The sequence below is a fragment of the Emydura macquarii genome, unplaced genomic scaffold, assembly GCF_026122565.2.
Source record: "Emydura macquarii macquarii isolate MOO-44397 ecotype Brisbane River unplaced genomic scaffold, CSIRO-AGI_Emac_v2 contig_2805, whole genome shotgun sequence".
NCBI lineage: Eukaryota > Metazoa > Chordata > Testudines > Chelidae > Emydura > Emydura macquarii.
Genome location: NW_027132942.1, coordinates 3698572 through 3723535, shown reverse-complemented (window position 1 = coordinate 3723535; position 24964 = coordinate 3698572). Strand labels below are relative to the sequence as shown.

General features: G+C 64.9%; 2 protein-coding genes across 6 annotated transcripts; one reads left to right on the top strand and one right to left on the bottom strand.

The window, feature by feature from the left end:
* Positions 1-235: 235 nt before the first annotated feature.
* On the bottom strand, positions 236-4803 carry DPH2 (diphthamide biosynthesis 2). Of its 5 annotated transcripts, XM_067567878.1 has the most exons (7): positions 4730-4803; positions 4019-4174; positions 3438-3550; positions 2681-2901; positions 1856-2497; positions 1470-1649; positions 236-1059 (listed from the first exon to the last, which is right to left on the bottom strand). In XM_067567878.1, the coding sequence occupies exons 2-7, from the start codon at positions 4166-4168 to the stop codon at positions 935-937; spliced, it is 1431 nt and encodes a 476-aa protein (XP_067423979.1). In that variant the 5' UTR covers positions 4169-4174; positions 4730-4803; the 3' UTR covers positions 236-934. The 5 variants fall into 5 exon arrangements, with proteins under 5 accessions (XP_067423979.1, XP_067423975.1, XP_067423978.1 ...); XM_067567874.1 differs by having other exon boundaries at positions 1856-2901; XM_067567875.1 differs by lacking the exon at positions 236-1059 and having other exon boundaries at positions 1118-1649.
* A 284-nt stretch (positions 4804-5087) lies between these two features.
* Positions 5088-17339, top strand: ATP6V0B (ATPase H+ transporting V0 subunit b). The gene is made up of 8 exons (XM_067567799.1): positions 5088-5241; positions 12038-12086; positions 13009-13092; positions 13565-13642; positions 14313-14382; positions 15293-15344; positions 16099-16289; positions 17008-17339. Exons 1-8 carry the CDS (start codon positions 5175-5177, stop codon positions 17032-17034), a joined length of 618 nt encoding a protein of 205 aa, XP_067423900.1. The 5' UTR covers positions 5088-5174; the 3' UTR covers positions 17035-17339.
* The last annotated feature ends 7625 nt before the right edge of the window (positions 17340-24964 follow it).

Sequence of the window (24964 nt, the reverse complement as noted above, 5' to 3'; positions counted from 1 at the left end):
AGCCCCACACGTCCCAGAGCAGACGGAGGGAGGCCAGGGTTGGCAGGACAGATTCAGCACGACATGATTTGAATGAAAAATTCAGCTTTAATTGGAGGAGACGCCAGGACACCCCCGTGGCTCTGCTAGATCGTCCCTGCCCACGGCCGGCCGCCTGGGGGCCTGCTCCCTGGGAGAGCAGGCCGAGCACGCAGCCAGCTGTGAGCTGTCAGCCAGGGCTGCACCGGGCTCTTGCGGCAAAACCTGAAACCGAGCCCCTGCCGCCCCAGGGAAAGGAGGGGCTGGGAGAGCGAAGGAGCCTTGCGCTCACCCCCCTGGTGCCGTGGGGCTGGCTCTCTGGTGGGGCTGCTCCGGCGTGTGCTGGCTGCCCCGCGGTTACTCGGTCACGCCCCTCCCTGCGGGGCCAGGGGCAAACCGCCCCATCTGTGCGCCGCTGGGCTGCCCGGCTGCCGGCAGAGGGGCCCTGGGCACACCCACGAGTCACTCCATCCCACCCCTGCAGCACTGGGAAGAGACGCTGCAGGCCTGACCCTACCTGCTCCTGGGGCAGCACAGAGCCGGGGGGCAGAGGGAGCACGTGGCAGGCCCCCCCCCCCCCAGCCACGGGCAGAGCACACACAGCAACCGGGCCAAGCACTGCAAGGGAGCCGGCTGGGCCACTGAGCCCCCCAGCGCTGGCGGGAACACAGGCTCAGGGCGGAGGCCGGGCCCCCAGGAGCAGATGGCTGGGGGCCCAGGCGGGGTGGTCACTGTCCAAGGCAGCCCCAGCAGCTCGGGTGGGGTGGGCCCGGTGGGGGGGTGCAGGGCCTGGAGCCGTCCTCAGGTTCTTCCATGCGCAGCTGTTTCCAGGCCAGCGTCTGCCCCTCCCACTGCCCGGGCAGAGACGCACAGGGCCGGGGCCAGGGCAGGCGGCTGGAGCCCCGCAGGGCCAGGGTCACCCGCAAGCCTCGTCCTCGTAGGCGATGGCAATGCCCCTGCGGCCTGGCACAGCCTTGGTCACGGGCGTCTGGCCCAGCTGCTGCTCCAAGCCACGCCAGCTGCGCGACTCCAGGAACGACCCTAGGAGAGATGGGGGGCAGTTAGCAGCCAGGCCAGTGGGCGGGACAGGAGCGCTGGCTGGGGTGAGCGCCCACTACCCGGCCCAGCAGGGGTGCTGTGGGGTACAGAGCCCGAGGGGCTGGATGGCGGGGGGGGGGCTGTCCTGGTTACTCCTGTGCCTGCCGGGGGCAGGGAGCTGGCTGTGGGGGGTCTCGGCTAATCCAGTCCCAGCAAGGGGGGCTGTAGGGAGTGAGGTGGGGGCTGGCTGCAGGGGTGCCGGCTGGTCCAGTTCCAGAGGGGACTGGGTGGGGGGGTCCCAGCTGGTCCAGTGCCAGCGGAGGGCGCTGTGGGGAGAGGTTTGACAGCACTTCTCTGGGGCTGGAGCCGGCGGTTGGCGGAGACGCGGGGGGCAAACAAAGGCAGACACGAACCAGCCGGGCCGATCTCGGCCAGCGCAAGAGCCGGGTTCCTGCAGGCCAGGGCGGAGCTGGCGGCCGGGGCGGGGGCACTGGAGAGAGCAGCCCCCCGCAGCTCCCCTGTGATCAGCGAGACGTCGGGAGCGTCCCCCTCCCCGGGGAGCGTGTCCGGGAAGCCGACGTGTGCGCAGCCACCTGCCAGGGCAAGAGACATCAGAGAGCAGCAGGGTGGGGGGGAGCTAGCCCCAGATCTACCCCTCTCCCCCCCCACGCTGGCCCCCACCCCGGCGCGACCCTGCCCTTGGACGTCACAGGGTCCAGTTCACCCGGGGGGGGGCCGGTAGGAGCTGTGGGGCCAGGTAATGCCAGTGGCGTGGCAGGGCCCCGTCGCCGGCGGGTACCTGGCAGCAGGTCTCGGAAGTCGGTGACGTAGAGGCTGCTCCAGGCCCGGGCCGGGTTGCAGGCCAGCTCCAGCTCGTAGGGGGTCACCACGGGCCGGTAGAAGTCGCGCGAGTCCAGCAGGGAGTTCTGGGGACAGGCCACCAGCACGAAGACGTCCACCTCCGGGAAGTTGGCCAGCTTGGCGGGGTTCAGCTTGCCCATGGCCAGCGTGTAGCTGCGCTTGCCGGCCCGGCGCAGCGTGTCCCGCAGGTGCGCCAGCACCGAGAGGTAGCCGGCCACGCCCAGCGTGCCCACCAGGATGCCCACCACGCGGGCGTCCCGGGCCCGCTCCACCAGGTAGAGGCGCCGCGCCAGCGCCCGGTTGACCTGCAGCGTCTCGTGGCGGCCGCGGCCCGTGGCCGGGTCGAAGGAGCTGAAGCAGCAGCGGTTCCAGCTGAGCAGGAAGTTGGTGAGGGCCGGGCCCTCGGCGCCCACGTAGAAGACGGCGTAGCCCGGCAGCCCCCGCGCTGCCTCCACCGCTACCAGGCGCCCGAACTGCTGCAGCAGCCCCGGGCCCGGCGGGGAGCCGGGGTCCCCCTCGCACGCCAGGCGGGAGACGACGAGGTGGGGGTACTCCGGGCGCAGCCGCCGCTCCAGCTCACCTGGGGGGGGAGGGGACAGGCTGAGCGGGCGCCCCATTGCCGGCCCCATGCCGGAGAGGCCCCCAGGCAGCGGCATGGCAGGCCGGCGTATGGGGGAGCCCAGGCCGGGGAGTAGGAGTGGGCTGGCTGGACAGCCCAGTTTGGCCCTGAACCTGTGCCCCCCCCGCACGGGGCGGCTCTCACCTAGCGCGTGGGCGTAGACCACGTCACTCAGCACCACCACGTGGCTCAGGGGGTCGGGGTAGAGCTCCCGGAAGGCCCCCACGCAGCGCTCCGTGTCCAGGGGCCGCCGGCCAAAGACGTGCAGCACCGGCACCTTCCCGCAGGGGCTGAGGCAGGCGGGGCCGTAGTGCACCACGGCCTCCGCCCCCACGTGCGCCGCGGCCACCTCGTCCACACAGCAGCTGCAGGGGGAGGGAAAGCGTCAGCCGGAGACGCGGCGAGCCTGGGCCCCACGCCGTCGCCTCCTGCCATGGGGCCCTGCGCGCTGACGCTGGGGCGCCCAACCCCCCTGGGCACAGGCCTCCCAGAGGGATGGGGATTAACGAGGCGCCCTCCATGGGGCTGGTACGGGCGACCCCATCGGCCAGCTGGAGCCCGAAGCTGCAATCCATCACAGAGCGGGGCACGAGCCGCCCCATGGCAGCGCCCAGCCGCTCACTGCAGCGGGACCCGACCCCGGCCCAGGAACCCGTGGGGCAGCCGCGTTAGCAGAACTTGTGGGAGCAGCGAAAGAAGCAGAGGGACTGCGGGGCAGCAGGTAAAATGGGGGGGCCTCGGAGCCACAGCTCCCCTTGGGGGGACGGGCCTGCGGGGGGAAGGGCCCATGGGGGGAACTGGGCGGGGCGCACAGCGGCTCCTGACCTGGGGGGCAGCGTCTCACCTCCCGCCAACCCAGTCCGGGGCTGGGGCACCTCCCCTCGCCCCCAGCGGCACCCACCTGCCGTAGGACGTGTCCCCCAGGATGTACATCTTGCTGCCCGTCGCCGCCTCCATCTGAGCCGCGACGGCTGCGGAATCGGCCAGGAGCTCGTCGGGGAACTGCAGGGCAACCTGCGGGCAGGGCCAGCGTGAGCAGCCGTGCAAGACGTGCCCACCCCATCCGGGGCAGCCCCGCCCCGCCCCACCCCTAGGGAGCGACAGTGGTCCCTAACCCGTGGGGCGTCTGGGGGAGCCGTAGGGCCTGGGCCAGCCCCACCAGGGAGCGCCAGTCAGCCCTGCTCCGGCCCCCCCCTGGCCAGCAGCCCCCCCAAACTCTGGGCCGGGCGGTGGAGGGGGCACCCACACCTGCGATGGCTGGTGGGAGGAAGGGCTGGGGCGCAGGGGAGCCGGTCGGTTCTCTGCGCCCGGCTCCTGGCTGCCCCTGCCCCGCCAGAGGGGCCCAGCCGCCGGGAGCGGCAGAGCCGGGCTGCAGGGAGCTCGGGTCCCGTCCCCTGCGGGTGGGCGTCTCCGCTCCCCGGGCAGCGCCGGCGCGGGGCAGGCCCGCATCCCAGCGCACGTGGGGCCCGGCCAGCCGCTCACCCTGCGGAATCCCTGCCCGGCGACGAAGGCCGCGGCTCGCTCCAGCTCGTAGACGTCGCCCAGCGCCTCGGGGGGCGTCCGGCCGCCCGGCTCCTCGGCCAGGGCCCGCTGGACCACCTCGGCCCCATCGCTGCTGAAGAGGGTCGCCATGGTGCCCTGCCCCCGGGAAGGAAGCGGGAGGCGGTGTCAGGGCTGCCCCGCGGGGCGGGCTCACCGGACAGCGCCGGGCGCAGGTAGCCCCCCCGGCCCGGCCACCGGCCCAGCGCCGGCCAGGCGGACCCCCAGGGACCCGGGCCCCCCGAGCCCAGCCTCCGCGCGGGAACAGCCGCTCGCCCGGGGCTCGGAGCCAGCCCGGCAGCGCCGAGGGGACACCCAGCGCCCGCCCGCGCCTCTGGCTCCCCGGCCTGCGGGTCTGGGGGGCACGGGGCCTTCCTGGGCTGGGGGGCGCTGTCTGGGGGGCGGGGCCGGTCCCGGGGGGGCGGGGTCCCGGTGGGGGGCGGGGCAGGCTGTCGGGGGGGGGGGCCGGCCGGCTGGGGGGTGGGGCAGAGGGGGTCCCGGCGGAGCCAGGGACTGGCTGGGGTTTCCGGGGGGGTCCCGGTGGGGGCGGGGTCAGTGGCCCGGCGCCCATGTCGGGCCGTCACTAGGGCCCAGAGTGAACACGCCCCAGCTCCCCTCCCCCCGCGGGGTTCCGAGCCCCGCCGCCCCACGCACCTGCGCGTCCGGCGCAGCGCCGAGCACGCGGACACAGCCCGGCCCGGCGTCCCGGCCTCGCTCCCAGGGCAGGGCAGGGCCAGCCTCGGCCGCAGCCAATGAGAAGCCGGCACTGTCCCCGCCGGCCAATCCCGCCCCGGCAGCCCGGAGCCCGTCGCGTGACGTCTTGGAGCCGCAGCCAATGGGAGGAGCGAGCACGGTCACGCGGGCAGGCAGGGGCTGGCGCGGCGCATTCTGGGATTTGTCGTTTGAGCCCCCGGCCACTCCGCCCGTCCTCCCCGCAGCCAATCGCCAGCCTGGCTTCGCTCACGTGGCGGGGGGCCGGCGGCCCGCCCCCGGTCACATGGTGTCAGCAGTCAGGTGACCCGCTCGCGCCGCGGCCGCCCGCCCGGCCTCTCCCCGCAGACAGACCGACCGACACAGACAGACCGACCGAGCCGCCGCCATGTCCGGGCCGCTGCTGCTCTACGCGGGCCTCGGCATCGCCTTCTGGAGCGCGCTGACCGGCGTGGGTGAGCGGCGGGGCGGAGGTGGGGGAGGGGCGGCGGGGTGGGGGCGGAGGGGGGCTGGGTCTGGGGCTGAGTCTGGCCGCGGCCTGGCCCGGGCTCTGCCGGCTGCTCCCTCCCGGCCCGGCCCGGCCCGGCCCGGCTCTGGCTGCGCTGCGCTGTCCCCGGCCCGGCCTGTCCCAGCTGCACCGTCGCTCCTTTCCCAGGCCCGGCCGCGGCGGGGCAGCTCCGTCCCTTGCAGCGATGCCCGCGGCCCCGGCGCCCCCTTGGGCAGCCCCCGCCGAGCACAGCGACGAACGGCTGCCGCCGCCGGCGCTCCCCTGTCTCCCCGCAGCGCGGGGCGGTTCTCCGGGCAGGGCGGGGGCGGCGGTGGGTTCGTGTCACTGCTGTCCGATGTCCTGGCGACCCGGGGGTCCAGTCTGCTTTCACCGCTGTCTGATTCTCCTGCTCAGACTTCCCGGGGGGGGGAATCTCCCCCCCGCTGAATCCAAACCACCCTCGGACCAATCTGCAGCTCTCCTTGGTCAGCCTGCCCCGGGAGATCCTTCAGCGGGATCTAGGCAGACACTTTCCTGGCATTTCATTTCAAGCCCTCCTGTGTAGAGGGAACAGGTCTGCCGGTCCGAGCACAGACCAGGGAGCCAGGCCTCCTGGCTTCTGATCCTGGCTCTGGCTCACCTGCGTCCTGTACAGTGGGTGAGCTGCAGTGCGGGGGGCTCGTCTGTGTCTACCCAGTGACAGGGAAGGTGTCACTTGGCTCCAAAGGCAGCAGCGGGGCCGTGGGAGGGAGCAGGAAAACCAGTGACCTTGGCTTTCGGGCTGGAGTCACCAAGCCTTGTCCAGGCTGAGAAGCTGCTCTCCTTCAGCGGGTGTGTGAGTTTTTCCAGGCTTCGGCTTGAAGCGGGCGGCATAGCCATTGTGCAGCCCGGAGGAGACTGCCCACGGCAGGGCGGCCGTGCTGGCAGTGAGCTCAGAGTGTCTGGCACCCGTGTGGTGACCGGGGTTTGTGGGCCAGAGAACGTCCCTGAGCGCTGAGGCCTAGTCAGGAAGCTCAGAAATCTTCCCGTCCTTGGCTGGTGTTGGGGGTCAGCGCCTGCTCTCGTGGGGCTGAATGAGCTGGGCACAAACTGCCTGGCTCCTCTGTGAGAGAGACCGGCTCCGGACTGGCTGCTCTGAGGGAGGGGCCGTTGGTCGTGGTGACAGCGCTACTGCCTCACTTGTTCCGTCAGGATCTTCCCTCGGGTTCTGTGTGCCCGTACCGCTCTGCTCCACCCCCTGCGGAAGTACACCCCGGAACTCGAGCTGGCTTCACGAGGTGAAGCCATGAATCAGGCAGCTCTCGGAGATGTGCTGGGTGCCACCTCTGGGAGATGGAAACGGTTTCAGTGACGGCCCGTGCCCCGTGCAACCCCAGCTCCAGCAAAGAGCGGGCGGGAACCGATCTGTGCCTATGGTTTCGCATTTTTGGAGGGCCGGAGAAGTCCCACTTGGCACGCGCCAGGGCTCGTCGCACTGCAGCAGCCTGCCGTGACCCCCACGTCTGGCCCCGCAGCTGTGCTGCGCGCACTCTGGGAGCCAGCGTCAGTCACCCGGCATGTTTTGTAAATAAACCCCAGGCCCGAATGTGTTCTGAGGGAGTGAGATGGGGCTGTAGGAACCTGCTCTGCTCTGGAGCGGCCGCCCCTCGCCTGCTGTGGGGTTGGCCTTGTGGCAGCTGGGACTGGCTGGGTCTGGTGGCTGTCGTCTGCCCTGATCTGTGGGGCATAGACTGGAACCCAAAACAGTAAACAGCACCGGTGCCGACCGGTCTGCCCTGGCAGAGACACTCGGCTCGTCTGGGCACGGGTGGGGGTGAGGAGAAGGGAAAGGGGCCCTGAAACGCTTCTGCCCAGGCGACAGGAGCGGTCCCTGCTGGGAGCAGCCTCCCCTCCCCGGGGTGACTTTGCTGGAGCTGCTGTGGGAGCCGCGCAGCCCCTTTGTAGCGTGTTCCTTGGCTGCCGGGCAGCTGTGCCGGTTGCTCAATTGCCAAGAGTGACTGGTTCCTTCCTCCTTCCCTGGCCTGGGGGTGCCTCCTGGGAACGGTTTTGCTTCCTCTCTTGTGCTCCTCCCACCGTGGCCGCTCCAGCCAGAGCTCTGGGGTGTTGGTTCACGATGGTATGTGCCCGGCTTGGTGTGCTGCAGCCAGACCCGAGCCCGTTGCTGGCCTGCCCGTAGTGCCCGCTCTCCCAGCTGAGCTGTGGCAGGAGTGTGGGGAGAACAGGAGCCACTCAGGCCCTGTGACTGTTTTGGTGAGCGTCTCCCACAAGCCCAGCATGCATCTGTGCAAACTGCCCCGGAGAGGGTGATGGAGAGGCTGCCCTTGTCCCGGACCACAGGCGATGGGAGCAGGAGCAGGCAGGGCTGCGGATGGGGTGGTGGGTACCCGCATTGGGACCCCCTTTTCTCAGCAGGAGTGAGACCCAGCAGGCTGGAGCCATCTCCCAGCAGGCATGCAGTTCGTCTGGAGCAGCTCCCAATTGCCCTTTCCCACCTTCCTGGTCACAGCCCCCATGTGAAGAGCCAGCACCACGTGAGCTGCTCAGGCCAGTGATTCATGGGCTCATGGCTGGGAGCCCGGCTGACTAGCGCTTGCTCTGTCACATCAGTGGCACAACACAGCTGGGCCGAGCCTTGAACCCCCTGCACGCAACCAGGACTGGGTCGTCCCCCCCCGCTGGCTCCTGGCGCGTCATCCTGCCCAGAGCGAGTGCCCCCCAGCCGGCTGGTTGGTTGAACTCCGTGCACTAGGTTTGCTCGGACCCCAGCCCTCTGGTCAGAGGCTGAGCAGCGCGGCTGGGCGGAGACGTGAGATCCCTGTGCCGCCAGCCAGCTTCCCCACGGGCTTGCGGGTGGTGCCAGCAGTCACTCGAAGGCAGGCGGGTGAAACCGGGCGTCGTCCTGCTAGCAGGCTGCCCGGTGGGCTCGGCCCCAAGGCGACAGGCGACTCCTCTGTCAGCAGCCTGCAAAGGGCCGTTCCATGCACTGAGCGCTCGATGCTTTAGGAGCTGCCAGGACGCCCTCTCCCTGCCCCGAGGAGCAGGTGAGCACTCGTCCCCGGTCTGCGCGGTGCCTGCATGCAGCGTGCGCACTGACCTAGCGGCAGCAGGAGAGCAGTCTCGCACTAGGGACCGATCGATTCCTCCGTGGCTAGTTACCGCGGTGCAGCCTGTTTGTGGACGACGCCTCCCTTGGGCTCGGCAGCGCATGGTGGAGGGGGCAGGGCCGGGCCTGAGGGATACAGCGGTGACCTGGCCTGATGTCCCTGCGAGGGCATGCCTGTCTGATCCGTGACGAAGGTGCACGGGCCCGTGCTGGGGCTGGAGGCTGTGAATTCTGCTGGGGCGGGCGAAGCCAAGGATTCCGACGTGGGCGGTCGGGGGAAGGTATTTGAAAGCGGTTTGGAGGTGACTTGCCTCCCTCCGAGACTCCTCAAACGCGCTTTGCCGAAGGCGTGAGCGATGCTGCGTACGCCGCGTGCTGCTGCCCTCTCCCGTTACCCACCCTGCGTCTCTGGTGTGACGCCGAGCTTGTGACGTCTGCCTTCAGCGATCTGCTCTCGGAGCAGGGGCACGGCCTCTTCTGTGGCCGTGCTGCGCCTTGTACGTTTCTGGGGCTGTATGAACTACGGATGTCTTCTCTGTCCTGCTGCTGAGGTTTCCGGTTTGCTCTTCCAAATGCCCCTTGTGCTTTTAGCGAGGGGAAACTTCTGACAAACCAGCGCGTGCTGGGCTGCCTGAAACCATTCTGATTCAGATGTTCCAGGAGTAGAGTGTGACTTGTCAAGTGCGTGTGAGTTTCGGGTGGGGGGGGGGCTGGATTGGCTGGAGCTGGGCCCCGCTGGCCCTTGAACCGCGCTTGTTTGTGGTGCACGGTCTTGGCTGTGACTGACCGATGGGTCTGCGGGTAGGGCTGGTTACTGCTTTACCCACCCCCCGCAGCATGCCGGATTTCAGAGCCTCTCCTGCTCTGTGTACCTGTCAAGCTGTCACTGGCTGGGGAGAGCCGTGCCTCGCGTCTTGACGCAGGCGAGGGGCTGTCAGACCCGACCAGCGACTCGGCTGGCTGAATTCCTGTGCTGTGGATCAGAGCAGACACCTCGCTGCCCCCAGTGAGAGGGAAATCTTCCTGGGCGGGAGGGCGCCTCCGCCACCGAACTCTGCACAGCTGAAGCTGGTGCTTCAAGCTTCTGGCCCTGGCGCTGCCTCACCCTTTGGAGTCTACGTGCTGGCAGCACCAGTGCCCACCGTCGCTCAGAGCCAGGCAGAGTGAGATGGACATGGCTCTGGGCAGCTCCCTGCTGCGAAGGGGAGGCCTGGGGGCAGCCAGGAGACCCACCCACGGCTTGTTGATTTCATGCTGCTGTTGCATGCCCTGCACCAGCTCCCGGCCCTCCCTTCTGCCCCTCTGGCTTGTGGCGGAGTGGGATGTTTTTGAGTCTTGTGGGGGAGGCGGAGCTTTACCCTCATTACTGATGTAGCAGGTTTTATTACATCGGAGTCCCTGCCATGCAAACATCAGAACAAACCAAGCCTCACCAGCGCAGCCTGCGGTTGTGCGAAGGGCGGAGTGGCGAGAGCTCGTGGTTTGACAGGCCGTGGCCATGTTCCAGTGACGTGTTGTTTCTGGTGGTTGGATTCAGTTGGATGAGGAGTGACCGTGCGTGTGTCGGAAGCCAGCCCCGTGCGGCGTGCACATCTCTGTAGAGCAGGGGGTTTCTAGGGCTGGCGTCTCTAGCGGGGCTTGTGCGCGGTAGCTGCTGTCCATGCGAGGCGGCACAGCCGGCCAGAAGTGGATGAATTCTGGGGGGAAGAGGCCAAGTGCTGACCCACGAAAAATACCCTTAAAACCACGAATATCCCGGAAGGAGGGAGCTGAGTCACCTCCACAACGGCCCCTGAAATGGGAACCACGGCCCCAAGCATTAGCTGGCCCCTGCCCACCCCGTTACCATGGCCCAGGGTGGTGACGGGATGCAGAGCGCGGCGGGGAGCTCTCAGCATCACCCTGACTGTCTGGCCAGGGAGACTCGTCCGCACAAGGCAGCAAGTGCAGGAGCACGACCCCCGCGGCTGCCCCGCCAGGCCCCACAGCTGCTGGAGCGAGGAGAGCCAGGAAAGAGAGCAACCCAGGAGGGGGAAGGTGGGGTGATGGGCAGAGCCCTGGCGCCTGCAGGGCGAGGGCCTGTGTCCCAGAGCAGTTCCCTGGGCAGCCCTGCAGGGTTGTAGCCGTCTGTGGAGTGGGGCAGGGTGCAGCACAGCTGTGCGTGTCTGGGCGAGGGGACGCGTGGGCCAAGAGCAGCACACCCCTGCCCTTGGGCTCCTTGGTGTTGGATCCCGCCCGTCGTTATCGACAGGTAAATGCCGAACGCCGGGGACCTCAGTTCACAGCCGCCGGCACGGCCGCGTGCCCGCATGGGGCCACGTTCCCCCCAGAGTCTGCGCCCAGGAGCTCAGCCCACCCGTGGATCCTCCCTGAGCAGAGCGGCCGGCGGGTGAGCTGATGCTGGCACCTGCCCCTCTGTCCTGGTCAGGCTGCTCAGACTCGTGTGTTCGGGGGCAGTGCGGTCTGGTGGTTGGAGCCGGGAAGGGCAGAGTTCTGTCCTGATTGCCGCTGCTTTGCCAAGCCCTTGGGAGTGCTGGGTCCCCTGCTCATCTCCCAGCAGCTCTCAGCCAGCCTGGGCCGGCGCCCAGCACACGCTCACACTGCTCCAGAGTCAGTAGCCGCAGGGCGCTCAGCCCTGGTGCCACGGGAAGGGGCTGTGGGGCAGCCCAGAGCCATCGCTGATGGCTGTGCCCAGCCGGGTGCAGGCTGTCCCTGCCCACAGCAAGGCTTTCCGTGCCGAGCACCGGTGCTGCGGGTGCTCTGAACCAGCCGGTCGCAGGCTCTGAGTGACGGGGCGGCATGTGAGGATCAGTAAGCTGGCAGGGCCTCGCTGTGGAAGCAGTGAGCCACTCTCCCGCAGTCTGAGTCAGAGGGCCCTGCTGGCTGGCGGGGCGGGTTGCTGGGTGAGCTGGGCAGACCTGGCTGTGCCATGAGGGCGGCCTGGCCCTGGCTGGGGGAAGGTGGGGACCTCCTCTGTACCTTCAGGGCCCAGCTGGGCTGGGGAGATTGCTTCTCGCTCCCTGCTGACCCTGAGTGGGGATGGGGGAGGGGACCTGGGCCCCGAGCCAACTGCCTTTGCTAGTGAGCTGAGCTGCGGGCTTCACGTCACGTCGGCCCGTGGCCAGATACCGTGGTGATGGGCACAGTGGCAGCACACGCAGCCTGCGTCTTCAGTTGGTGTTGGTGCGACTCCCCCTTCGTGTGCAAATCTCCAGCCTTAGAGGTTGTTACGACCCGGCTGGACAAAGCCCTGCCTGGGATGGTTTAGCTGGGCTGGTCCTGCTGTGAGCAGGGGGTGGGACTAGATGCCTGCTGAGCTCCCTGCTGACCCTTGTCTTCTGTGAGCCTGAGACACGAGATGGTTGTTGGGCTGGACCGTGGCAGCTGTCAGAGGATCTGGGTGGAGTCATGGAGACAGAGCTGCGGGGCAGGCACCCTGGGTGTGGGAAGCCCTGGGGAAGCCGTCCCACCCTACCCCCCTGTCCGTCCGGAGAGCTGTGCCCGGCAGGGCGTTCCCCGGTGCCCTCCGTGCACTGCAGCTGTTGATTGGGGGGGGGGCGGGCGGGAGCCGGGCGTGGGTGGGGGGCCGGGCGCGGGGGAGCCGGGCATGGTGGGGGGCTCGTGGGCTGACTGACCGTTTCCCTCTTGCTCTTCTCGTCAGGTATCTGCTACACGATATTCGACCTGGGCTTCCGTTTCGACGTGGCCTGGTAAGAGGCTCTCCACTGCCGAGCCCTCGGCCCGCCGGCAGGTCCTGCGAGCAGGGCTTGCCGCCGAGGGAACGTGCCTGGAGAGCAGCACCTGCTCTGTCCCCTTGGCCGGCAGCCCGTGTGGTTGTGCCGGGAGAATCGACCCTTCCTGACCCTCGGCTCCCCTGGCACGTGAGCCGCTCCTGTCTGTCTGCCAGGGCTCAGAGCCCGCTCGGCGCTGGCCTAGACCAAGGGCACGCTGCACCCGGCTGGCGCGGCGCCCCTCTCCCAGACGCTCACTCCCACTCTGCACTGTCCCGGTCCCCTGCTGCATCCTGCCCCCTGCCACGGGGCGGCTGGCTGCGGCTCTGCTTCCCTCCCCATTGCAGCCAGGAGAGCCTGCCCTCGGCGTCCGACTGTGCTCTGCCGCCCCTGGCCTGGCCCGTCTCCTCTGCCAAGTGCGCTCTGCCCGAGGCTGCTGTGGGACGCTGCTTGCTGGCAGGCGCTATCCAGATTGCCCTGGGCTGGGCTGGGCTGGCTGGTTCCCCCAGCAGCCGGCCCTACGCCTTCCTCTTCCAAGGGCATTGGGAGCAGGGCTTCCTTGCTGGCATTCGTTCGTTCTCCTGCCCGGCCATGCCGGAGCTGTGGGGGTGAAGGCTGGGGGCGGGTGTGGTGGAGCCACGAGCAGCATCGCGCTAGTCTGGCACCAAGCTCACGGCTCTGCCGCATGCTGGAGAAGGACGGCGGGGCCCTGTGGTTCCTTGCTTGTGATGGGGGTGGATCTCGAACCCTGCTGTCCTGGCCGCGCCTGCCCCGTGTGCCATTGTGCTGAGGGGGTGATAGTCGGGGGGACGAGGGGGGGCTGCTGAGCCGTCATCCCGTGGCGCCGGGGCGGGCGTGGCTGGCGCACAGTCTGCGTAACAAGGCTCCCTTCTGTGTCTAGGTTCTTGACGGAAACCTCCCCTTTCATGTGGTCCAACCTGGGCATCGGCCTGGCCATCTCGCTCTCCGTGGTGGGCGCCGCCTGGTGAGTCGGGGCCGAGTCTCTGGGGCCGCCGGTCCCTGAGCCTGTTCCCGCCTGGGGCAGGGGAGGTGTGCCCCAGCTGCCTGCCCCAGCTGCCCTCCCCTGCCCGGGCACAGACATGCTATTGCGTGCTACCCGCGGCAGCCCCAGGCAGCGGTCTGGCTCCAACATCGTGGCAGGGCCCCTTGGCTCTGGGGCAGCGCCCTAGCAGGCCCCGTGCTCCTGCCGCCAGTGCTGGCCTGGAAGACGGCAGGGTGTCTGGCTGGCATCCTTGGGTCCTGTGCCAGCGAGTTCAGCCCGGCTCCCGTGGCGGCTGCCGCCCGGTGTCCACATGGGAGCTGCTGCCCTTCCCAGCCCATCTGGCCGTGCCCGGCTGTGGTGCGAGCGGGAAGCCGGCGCGTTCAGCACGTGCCGGGCTTCCCAGGGAGACACGTCTCCCTCGCTGACCTGACCTGACCTGCCCTGTCTGTCGCAGGGGGATCTACATCACGGGCTCCAGCATCATCGGCGGGGGAGTAAAGGCCCCCCGGATTAAAACCAAGAACCTGGTCAGGTAAGGACAGCATTAGTCCAGTGCTTGCTGCCCGGCAGCGGGGATGGCGCACGGTCAGCGATTCCCCTGAGCTGCTCCTCTCCCTCTGTGCCGCTTGCCCCTCTGGGCTTCGGGCGCTGGGCTGCGCGGTAAGATCATGGCCATGGGCGGTTCAAGAACCGCCCGTTCGGGGAGGCTAGCCTCTGGCCCTGCCCTTCTGCCCCCTCTCCCAAATCTCCCATCAGAGCCACGCCCCGGGTCGCCCAGTCAGTGCCAGAGCCCCCCAGGGCCAGGCAGCCTGGGCCCACCCGGAGCCCGTGCCCAGCACGGCCCCAACCCACCCTGACCCCAAGCTGGCCGGCCTGCGCCCCGGCACCACCCCACCCATCCCTGGCTATGGGGCAGCCCAGTGGCTTGTGTGGGGAAGGGGAGGGCCAGGGGCTGAGTTAGCCGTGCGGGGTGCAAGCCCCCCTGGCCGCAGGCAGTGTCAGGCCTGCGTCTCCTGCCGGGGAATGGACGCTCCCCATCTCTGACCAGCGTCGCCCCCTGCGGGGTGTCAGCCTCTGAGCCGGGGGCTGTGCGGGTGTCCAGGGGAGACCACGCTCTGTCTGTCTGTCTGTCCGTCCGCGTGGCAGAGGCGAGAGGAGCTGTGGGGCCGGGCTCCTGGGCGCTAACGCTGCCTCCTCCACAGCATCATCTTCTGCGAGGCCGTGGCCATCTATGGGATCATCATGGCGATCGTCATCAGCAACATGGCTGAGGTACTGGGGCGCCCGTGCCTGGCCCGGGCCTCCCGGGGGGGCACAGCCGCCTCCCAGGGGGCCACAGCCGCCTCCTGCCGGGGACGTAACAGGGCCCGCACGGCTCCGCTGACAGGGTCTTAACGAGGGAAGCTGGGTCACAGCCCGGGTCAGGCCCTCACCACCGCTTCCCTCGACTGACTGTCCACAGAAACAAGCGCTGGCGGCCCCCCCGAGCAGCAAACCAGCCCAGGCGCCTGGCGGGGGGGTGGGGGGGAGCCTTCTACAGCCTCCAGGTTGGGGCATCCCATGGCCCCTCGCCTGCAATCCTGGCTGTACGCAGCCCATGCCAGCTGTGCAGTGCCAGGAGCCTGGGGCGTACGGGGAGTGCCTGGCGCCCCGATGGGCTGTGCAGCTGGGGGCATCCCTTGGCTGGGATAACAGGCGCGTGTCCATGGTCTCCCTACGCCGCTCTGCTGCACGGACACAGCGGGGCACCCCGCCTCCACGGGAGCGGACCGGACCGGAACAGGTCCTGAGCGCCGGGCGTGGGTCGGGCTTTAGGGCTGAGCCGTTCTGCTGCGAAGAGGAGGCGGCTGTGGGCGGGCCCTGGCAATCAGAGGGGAGCTACCGAGGTTCCTGGCATCTCCAAAGGCTGCTGGCTTCTGTGGGGCTGGCGCTCAGCGGGCACGGTGATGTCTGTGCCCCTGCGTGTGCTGGGCAGTGCTGCGGGGGGGGGGCATGGCGCAGCAGGGCCTCAGCCTGCGGGCAGCACCTCACTGGCTGTGGCTGGCTGCCACGCGCCTGGTTCTGGGCTGGGGGGATCTCCCTCTGCCCTGCAGCGTGGTGGGGCGGGGCCCGTGGGGCGGGCAGCGAAGGCTCTGGCCAGGCTGCGCTGCACCTGCCGCTAACCCCACCTCTCCTCTTCCAGCCCTTCAGCGGCACCACCCCAGAGACCATCGGGGCCAAGAACTACCACGCAGGTACGCAGCGCCTGCCCCGGGCTGCAGGGGCTCCTGGCTGTTGGAGGGGCCCCGTGCCAGCTGGCTCCCCCGGCCCCATGCCACTGCCCGTTCTCGCTGCACGCTCCGGCGTGCGCTTGCTCTGCTGAGCCTGCACGGGGGGCTCGGCTGGCTCTCCCCGGCGGGCAGGGGTTTCCCCAGCTAGCCCGGCGGGGGCAGCTGTTCAGGACGGCGTCCCACCTGCTAGCGCAGGCTGCGCTCGTTGGCTTAGCATTGGGAGCAGGGCGTGTCTGTGCCGGAGAAAACAGCCACCGGGGCCCTTCCAGAGCCTGCCAGTGCGGCTCCCTCTGCCCTGCCCATCTCCACCCCGCTGGGCGTCTGCAGCCAGGCCGTGGGGCCCAGGGTGGCTGTGGCAAGGCAGGGGAAATGTTGCCTCCCCTCAGATGCTCCTGTGGGGGACCAGCCTCTTGGGGCAGCTGGTGTCTGGATTCAGCTGCCTCAGTTTCCCCTGCCCCAAGCACAGGGTGCCGCTGGCCTGTCAGCGTGCAGAGGCGGCTCTGGCGCAGGTCTGGCTGGTGGAGCGCGCGGGGCCCCGCCTGGTAAAGGCAGCCTTGGTTTGTCCTCTTCGTCCTCTGCTCCGTCCCCTTAACTCTGCCCCCAGCAGCTCCAGAGAGCTCCCCAGCGGGCTCAGAAGGGGCGTCCGTGCGCCCCGTGGCAGGCCGGCCCTGGCCCATGACCTGCCGCGTCTCACTGCGCTCTGCCCCGCCCCCTGCAGGTTACTCCATGTTTGGGGCAGGCCTGACCGTGGGCCTGTCCAACCTGTTCTGCGGGGTATGCGTGGGCATCGTGGGCAGCGGGGCCGCGCTGGCCGACGCGCAGAACCCCAGCCTCTTCGTCAAGATCCTCATCGTGGAGATCTTCGGCAGCGCCATCGGCCTCTTCGGAGTCATCGTCGCCATCCTGCAGGTACGGGCCCCGCACGCTCCTTGCAGCCCGGCGCCGAGCTCCAGGCCTTTCCAGCCCGTGCCCGCCCCGGCCTGCACTCGGACACAGAGCGTGCCCTGCCAGCGGGGGCTCGGCGGGCTGGGGAGGGGAGGTTTGGCGCAGGATCTTTAGCCCAGGATTGCAGGCAGGCCCCAGCGCTGTGACCCAGCAGCTGCTCCGTGGCCAGCGTTACCCGCTGCGCCTGGCCCTCGCTGCCAGCTGCTCTCCGCTGGGCGACGCAGGGGCCCTGGTGTGCCGCGTGGCTGGTCCGGCTCCAGGGTCCAGGCGCGGGAGGGTGCGGCCCGTCTGGCTGCGTGAGGTGCTGCTTCCGGCGACTCCTCCCGCCCGGGGCAGGGGCTGCGGCTGCCTGTGCTTCTGCAGCCCTGGGCAGAGCGAGGTGGGCCCCCGAGTGTGCCGGGCCCTGGCCCCCCGAGTGGGGAAATGGGGGGCAGGAGCAATTGCCCTCTGAGCAGAGGAGCCCGTCCAGGGGACCTGGCAGTGGGAGCACGTCGGGCCTGGCCGCTGGAATCCATCTCGGCAGTGCCCGTCCCCTCAAGCAGCCGCAGGGGATGGCGCCCTGGGGCACAGGTCGGGGGGAGCAGCCTGCGAGTCCCTGAGCCAGGCAGTCCAGGGCCCCCGGCCATGTGTGCTCTGGGGAGGGCTCGGGGCACGCGCTGACCTGTCTCTGTTCTCTCCGCAGACATCTAAGGTAAAAATGGGTGACTGAGCCCCCGGCCCGTTCCAGCCCGGCCCCGCGCGGGCGCGACTGTACATATTTATTTAATACTTCTATTTCCTGGTCGGGTGCGTTACGCCACCGCCCCGGGCGCGGGAGCCCAGGTGTATTGAACCCGCCTCGCTGCTCTGCCGCCCGCTGGCCCCAGCGAAGAAATAATCCTCTGTGTGTGAATTCGGCTCCCCCGCGCCGGCCCAGCCGGGCCCGGGGCTGTACTGCCTGAGTGTTCCCGGTGTGTGTAGAAATCAATCCACCAGTGCAAGTCAGTGTCACGTGAAATAAACATGGTTCCTGTCCCCGCCGGCTGCGTTCCCTCTGCGCCCTACGCTGCCTGCCAGCCCGCAGCACCGCCGCCTGGCCAACGGGACTGGTGGGGGTCTGCTGTGTCCACGGGCCTCTTCCCGGGGCTCTGCTCCAGGGGCTGCTCAGATCTAACTCGGCAGGGGCCGCCTGCTGCTGTGAGCTGGCTCTGCGGGCCGCGGCCAGCCCTGGCGCGGCCCCTGCTGGTGCTGGGGGCAGTAGAATCCAATGACTGAACTGGCGTGGCCCCGGTGCCCAGTTCCAAATGGGTTAGTGGAGGGAGGAGCTGGCCTCGGAGAGCCACTGCGGCCGAGGCAGACCCTAGGGCGGGCTGGCAGAGGGGCTGAGGACTGGGATTTGAGGGGCAATGCCCTCGGACCTGCACCACATTTCTAGGAAGGCTACGGTAGAGCAAGCTGCTGCTGGCCGGGGCCCTCCTGGACCTGCACCTGGTGCCATGAGGGGTACATCCAGGGGGCCTGAGTCACTGACCCGGGCAGCTCCGCTCCCACTTGTCCCCGCTGCTGGGCAGGGGAGCAGGTGTCCGGGCAGCCAGCACATGGGTGGAGATCGCTTCCCGCACAAGCTGCCTGCTGCAGGCTGGAGCAGCACAGCCATCCTGGTCAGCCTGTGCCCGGAGGGGCGGCCATGGCTGCCTGCCCCACGGGAGGCCCGGAGACACCCCTCTGTCCCCAGGTGGTGGTGCTGCCTCTGAGCTGGGACTGGAGCCACGCTGCGCTCTGCCAGCCCTGGGCCTGTCCTGCCTACTCTGGGGGTGGCTCCGCAGCCGTGGCACCTGCCGGGCAGAGCTGCTGGCCAGGGACCAAGCCGCAGTGCTGGCCACGGGCTGGAGACCACCTTTCCGGGCACTCGGCTCTGTGATGGCCCCTCTGCCCGTGTCCCATGGCAGGTAGTGGCTGGGCTCTGGCCGGGGCTGTCCCAGGGGAGCCTGGCTGGGAGCGGTTTCCCCTTTGTCCCCTCTTGAACCCGCGTGGTTACTGGAATTCAGCAGCTGCACGGAGAGCCCGGGGGCGAGGGGACAGGGTCGGTACGGTGCTGTGCCCGCAGCTGTGGCAGCCTCCCGCGTTGGCAGTGCAGCCAGGCCTTCCGGCACCCGCCCCCTGCCGTGGAGTAAATGGGCTCCAGCAAGCGCCGTGCTCCCTGCAGGGGCTCGGGGGCGTGGCTCTGCCACGGAGAGGCGGTAGGGCAGCTCCTCCAGCAGCACCCAGCGCTGCCCAGGCCGTGCCTCACGTGCACGTAGAACAATCCCGCTCAGCCAGGGACAGGGACAGAATCCTGGGCCCCAGGCCCGCCCACCCTGCCTGCCCCGGGCCAGCCCTTTCCCATCTGGTCTGGTCCCCTGGGCCGGCCCTGCTCCAGCCAGGTGGCGGGTTAGTAAGGGTGTGGGAGTTCTGTGACTGGGGGTAGGTGAGGTGCAGGAGGGGCTGACCCCCCAGTGCCTGCAGGGGCAGCTCGCTCTCCAGGGCTGGCCAAACCTTGGCCTCTGCTGAGATTGCCAGTGGGGCACAGATGTGCTGCGGGCCCCTGTCTCTGTGGGGTGGGTCGAGCCCCACTCCCCTCCCAGGCCGCTCAGCAGAGGGAAATGATCTTCACCCCCTGCTGCCTGGGGCCTGCAGAGCAGAGCAGCAGATTTAATTTCAGGAGCGCTGGACGGAGTTAGTGCCTGGGCCAGCCTCCTGCTCTGCCCTGTGGCGCTCACACGTGTCACACGAGTAGGCGCTGGAAGTAGCATCTGCTCACATCCCTGTGTCAGGAGAAAGTGGCCCCTGGCGTAAGAAGGACGACTATGCGGGGTCAGAGCAATGGCCCCTCGAGGCCAGGATCCCATCTTCCTCCGCCAAGGGCTGGTGCCAGCTGCTTCCGAGGGAATGAACAGGGCAGGGCGATGGTGGTATTTTTCTGCCGCCTTGTCTCTCCCTTTCCTAACGGTTTCCGACCCCGTCTCCCTTTTAACCGCGGCTGCTGCACTCTGAGGGTGTGTTCAGAGAACTAGCCACAGTGACACCAATACCTCAGCCTGGAGTGCTTACAGCTGATTTAGCCCCATCGTTCTGTATGCGTGGTTGGGTTTTCCCTAATCTGCGTGACTTTGCTCTTCTCGGCACTGAATTCCATCTGCCATTTTGTTGCCCAGTCGTCCAGCTTAGTGAGATCCCTTTGTAACGCCTCCGTCTGCTTTGGACTGAACTATCCTGAGTAGTTTTGTGTCATCTGCAAATTTTGTCACCTCACTGTTACACCCTTTTCCAGATCATTTATGAATATGTAGAACAGCACTGGTCCCAGTACAGAACCCTGGGGGACGCCCCTGTTTACCTCGCTGCATGCTGAAAACTGACCATGTTTCCTACCTTTAACCAGTTACTGATCCAGGAGAGGACCTTCCCTCTTACCCCATGACAGCTTACTTTGCTGAGTGACCTTGTCAAAGGCTTTCTGAAAGTCCAGTACTCTATATCCACTGGGTCAGCCTTGTCCACATGCTGGCTGACACCCTCCAAGAAGTCTAGTAGATTGGTGAGGCGTGATTTCCCTTTACAAAACGATGTTGACTCTTCCCAACAAATCGTGTTCATCTGTGTCTGATAATTCTGCTCTTCACTATAGTTTCTACCAGTTTGCCAGGCACTGAAGTTAGGTTTACCGGCCTGTAATTGCTGGGATCGCCGCTGGAGCCTTTTTTAAAAATTGGCGTCACATTAGCTACCCTCCAGTCGTCTGGTGCAGAGGCTGAGTCAAGTGACAGGTTACACACCACAGTTCGTAGTTCTGCAGGTTCACATCTGAGTTACTTCAGGACTTTTGGGTGGAACCATCTGCTCCTGCTGACTTATCACTGCTTAGTTTGTCAGTTTGAGGTGTCAGTAAAGGAAGGTTTGGAACAATCTGGGACAGTTCCTCAGATTTGTCACCTAAACAGAATGGCTCTGGTTTGGGAATCTCCCTCACATCCTCAGCCGTGAAGACCAATGCAAAGAATTCATTGAGCTTCTCTGCAATGGCCGTGTTGTCTTTGAATGCTCCGTTAGCACCCTGATCATCCAATGGTCCCACTGATTATTTGGCAGGCTGCCTGCTTCGGATACATTTTTAAAAAATGTGGCTGTTTTTGTGTTTTGCTAGCTGCTCTTAATTCTTTTTTGACACTCCTAATTATATTTTTTCACTTGTCATGCCAGAGTTTATGCTCCTTTCTATTTTCCTCGGTAGGATTTGACTTCCAATTTTTAAAGGAAGTCCAATTTTTGCCTCTTTTATGCTTTCTTTACACATTTTGTTGGTCCTCTTACTCATTTTCTTTTCCCCTCTGTAGGATATACCTTTAGTTTGAGTCTCTATGTAGTAGTTTTAAATAGTTTCCATGCAGTTGGCATGAATTTCACTCCTGTCACTTGCCCTGTTCCTTATCATTTCCATTTCACTACTTGCCACGTTTTGTGTAGGTCTCTTTGTAAGTTAAATGCTGCTCTGGTGGGTTTCTTTGGTATCTTCCCCTCCCCTCTGATGTTAAATGTAATGACATTCTGGTGGCTATTACCAAGCCGTTCACCTATAGTCACCTCTTAGACCCGAGCCTGTGCTCCACTTAGAACTAAATCAAGAATTGCCTCTTCCCCTCTGGGTTCCAGGACTAGCTGCTCCAAGAAGCCATCATTACTGGTGTCCAGAAATTCTCTCACTGCATCCCGCCCTGAGATGACAGGTACCCAGTCGATATTATTGGGTTTTCTGTGTTGGCAGCCTGTCTAATCTCCCTGAGCGTTTCACAGACGCCTGCCCCATCCTGGCCAGGTGGTCGGTCGTATGTTCCTCTGCTATCCTCGTTATTCAAGCCTGGACTCACTATCCCTAGAGATTCTATGGGACGGCTTGTTACATGCACCCGTGTAACGTACACGCTTGCTGGCGTGGTGGCTGGACAGGAAATGGGGGGTCCTTCCCTCCTGGCGTACTCCATCCAAGCAGCTGCAGGGAAGATGCTACCACACCACGAGGAGAGCTTCTCCCGTGTGCACAGCAAAGGTACCGAGATGGATACTGACAGCCTGCGCATTGGGGCTGGGCAGGGGAAAGTGATGAACAAGTTTCTTTCAGGCGGGAGACGCTGATCTACCTATCTGGCTCTCTGTTAAATTGAGTACTGGGTGCGTCACAATGGCTGCCTATTCCCAGCCTGAGCACAATGCTCATCCACAGGTGGGAACTTCCCATGGGGCCTTCACCAACAGGAAAAAACACACAGGCGGGGTTACCCTGTTCACCAGTGAAGCCAGTGGATGGGTGGCTCGCTATCTGGGTGTAAAGGTACACCCACATATCCTTCACCGAGGGGACAAGCTGCCAGCTGGCCTGTCTTATGAATGGAGGCACACAGCCAGTCTGGCTATTTAATGCTGGGAGAAAGATTTGGGGTGAGCTAACTGGGGAGACAGCAGCACGCCTTGTTAATTACATCTAGGCTCCTGAAAGCGGGTGACCTTTTATGTTAGATGGAACCATTTGGTTCCATTAATTCTGAGACACTCAGAGGGGGCAGGGGTGTGTCGCAGTCTGGAATCTCTGTCCTCCCAGTCAGTGTTGCTTAAATAACCTTTCAGTGAGACACGATGGGGCCTAGACCATGGGTGCTAGCACGGACGCAGCCATATCTGCTGTGGGCCCAACTGCTGGGGTCAGAGAAACAAGCTGCCGAGCCACCCGGTGCTCTGCTAGGCTGGAGTGCATCTCTCACCCCGGCAGTGAGGCCACTAAAGATGCAACCTCCCCACTTCAGAATCCTAGAAGAAGAGGGCTGGCAGGGACCTCAGCAAGTATCTAGTCCCACCCCCTGCTCAAAGCAGGACCAACCCCAGCTAAATCATCCCAGCCAGGGCTTTGTCAAGCCGCAGCTTAAAAACCTCTAAGGATGGAGATTCCACCACCTCCCTAGGTAACCCATTCCAGTGCTTCACCACCTCCTAGGGAAAATTTTCCTAATGTCCAACCTAGACCTCCCCCACTGCAACTTGAGACCGTTGTTCCTTGTTCTGTCATCTGCCACCACCGAGAACAGCCTAGCCCCATCCTCCCTGGAACCCCCTTGCAGGTAGTTAAAGGCTGCTATCAAATCCCCCTCATTCTTCTCTCTCTGCAGACTAAACAAGCCCAGTTCCCTCAGCCTCTCCTCATAAGTCCTGTGCTCCAGCCCCCTAATCATTTTGGTTGCCCTCCGCTGGACTCTCTCCAACTTGTCCACATCCTTTTGTAGTGGGGGGCCCAAAACTGGACACAATACTCCAAATGCACCTCACCAATGCCGAATAGAGGGAACAATCACTTCCCTGATCTGCTGGCAATGCTCCTACTAATGCAGCCCAATATGCTATTAGCCTTCTTGGCAACCAGGACACACTGCTGACTCATCTTCAGCTTCTTATCCACTGTAACCCCCAGGTCCTTTTCTGCAGAACTGCTGCCTAGCTCATCGGTCCCCAGTCTGTAGCTGTGCATGGGATTCTTCCATCCAAAGTGCAGGACTCTGCACTTGTCCTTGTTGAACCTCATCACATTATTTTTGGCCCAATTTTCCAATTTGTCTAGGTCCCTCTGTATCCTATCCCTACCTTCCAGTGCAGGGGTGTCAAAGTTATCTGGCCACAAGGGCCATTTAAAACAAAATGGTTCACTTGGGGGGGCTACACTGTAACAAAATATAATATTAAAGGGGCAGCACAACGGTGCAGCTTTCACTTACTCACGTTCCAGACCTGCTTAATGCCGGGGTTGGGGGCGCTCTGGCCAGTGGTGCTTAGAGCACAGCAATTAACCCCCTGGGCTGCGTGTTTGACACCCCTGCTCCAGGGTATCTACCACTCCCCCCAGCTTAGTGTCATCTGCAAACTTGCTGAGGGTGCAATCTACCCCATCCTCCAGATCATTAATGAAGGTGTTGAACAAAACCGGCCCCAGGACCGACCCCTGGGGCACTCCGCTTGTGACCGGCTGCCAGCTAGACATGGAGCCATTGATCACTACTCGTTGAGCCCTATGCTCTAGCCAGCTCTCTATCCATTTTATAGTCCATTCATCCAACCCATACTTCTCTAACTTGCTGATAAGAATACTGTGAGAGACCGTATCAAAAGCTTTGCTAAAGTCAAGGTATATCACGTCCACCGCTTTCCCCACATCCACAGAGCCAGTCACCTCTTCATAGCAGGCAAGCAGGTCAGACATGACTTGCCCTTGGTGAGTCCATGTTGACTGTTCCTGATCACCTTCCTCTCTTCCAAGTGCCTTAAAATGGATTCCTTGAGGACCTGCTCCATGATTTTTCCAGGGATTGAGGTGAGGCTGACCGGTCTGTAGTTCCCTGGATCCTCTTTCTTCCCTTTCTTGAAGACGGACACTATATTTACCTTTTTCCAATCATCTGGGACCTCCCCCAATCACCACGAGTTTTCAAAGATAATGGCCAATGGCTCTGCAATCACATCAGCCAACTCCCTCAGCACCCTCGGGTGCATTGCATCTGGCCCCATGGACTTGTCTATGTCCAGCCTTTCTAACTAGTCCTGAACCTGTTCCTTAAGCACTGAGGGCTGCTCACTTCCTCCCCATTCTGTGCCGCCCAGTGCAGTAGTCTGGGAGCTGACCTTGTCTGTGAAGACAGAGGCAAAAAAGGCATTGAGTACCTCAGCTTTCTCCACATCCTCTGTCTCTAGGTTGCCTCCCCCATTCCGTAAGGGACCCACACTTTCCCTAGTCTTCCTCTTGTTGGTAACATGCCTGTAGAAACCCTTCTTGTTCCCCTTCACGTCCCTTGCTAGCTGCAACTCCAATCGTGATTTGGCCTTCCTGATTTCACAACCACACGTTCGAGCAGTGTTTTTATAATCCTCCCTAGTCACCTGACCAAGCTGCCACTTCTTGTAAGCTGCCTTTTTGTGTTTAAGCTCACCAAAGATTTCTTTGTTAAGCCAAGCAGGTCGCCTGCCATATTTACTATTCTTTCTCCACATCAGGATGGTTTGTGCCCTTAATAAGGTTTCTTTAAAATACAGCCAGCTCTCCTGGACCCCTTTCCCCTCATCTCAGCCTCCCAGGGGATCCTGCCCATCAGCTCCCTGAGGGAGTCAGTCTGCTGTTCTGAAGTCCATGGTCCGTATCCTGCCGTTCTCCTTCCTTCCTTTTGTCAGGATCCTGAACTCGACCATCTCGTGGTCACTGCTGCCCAGGTTACCACTTGCTTCTACATCCCCTACCAATTCTTCCCGGTTTGTGAGCAGCAGGTCAAGAGAAGCACGGCCCCTAGTTGGTTGCTCCAGCACTTGCACCAGGAAGTTGTCTGCAACACTGTCCAAAACCTTCCTGGATTGTCTGTGCTGGGCTGTGTTGCTCTCCCAGCAGATGTCGGGGCGATTGACGTCCCCCATGAGAACCAGGGCCTGTGAGCTGGAAACTTTCCTTAGTTGTCGGAGGAAAACCTCGTCTGCCTCATCCTCTTGGTCACTCAGCCTGGGCCTGACACGGCTACAACCCCCCTACCTCCACCGGCGCGTAGAGCAGCGATGAATGGGGCGTGCCCGGACGGATGTAGGGCAGAAGGAGCCTGGGGCAC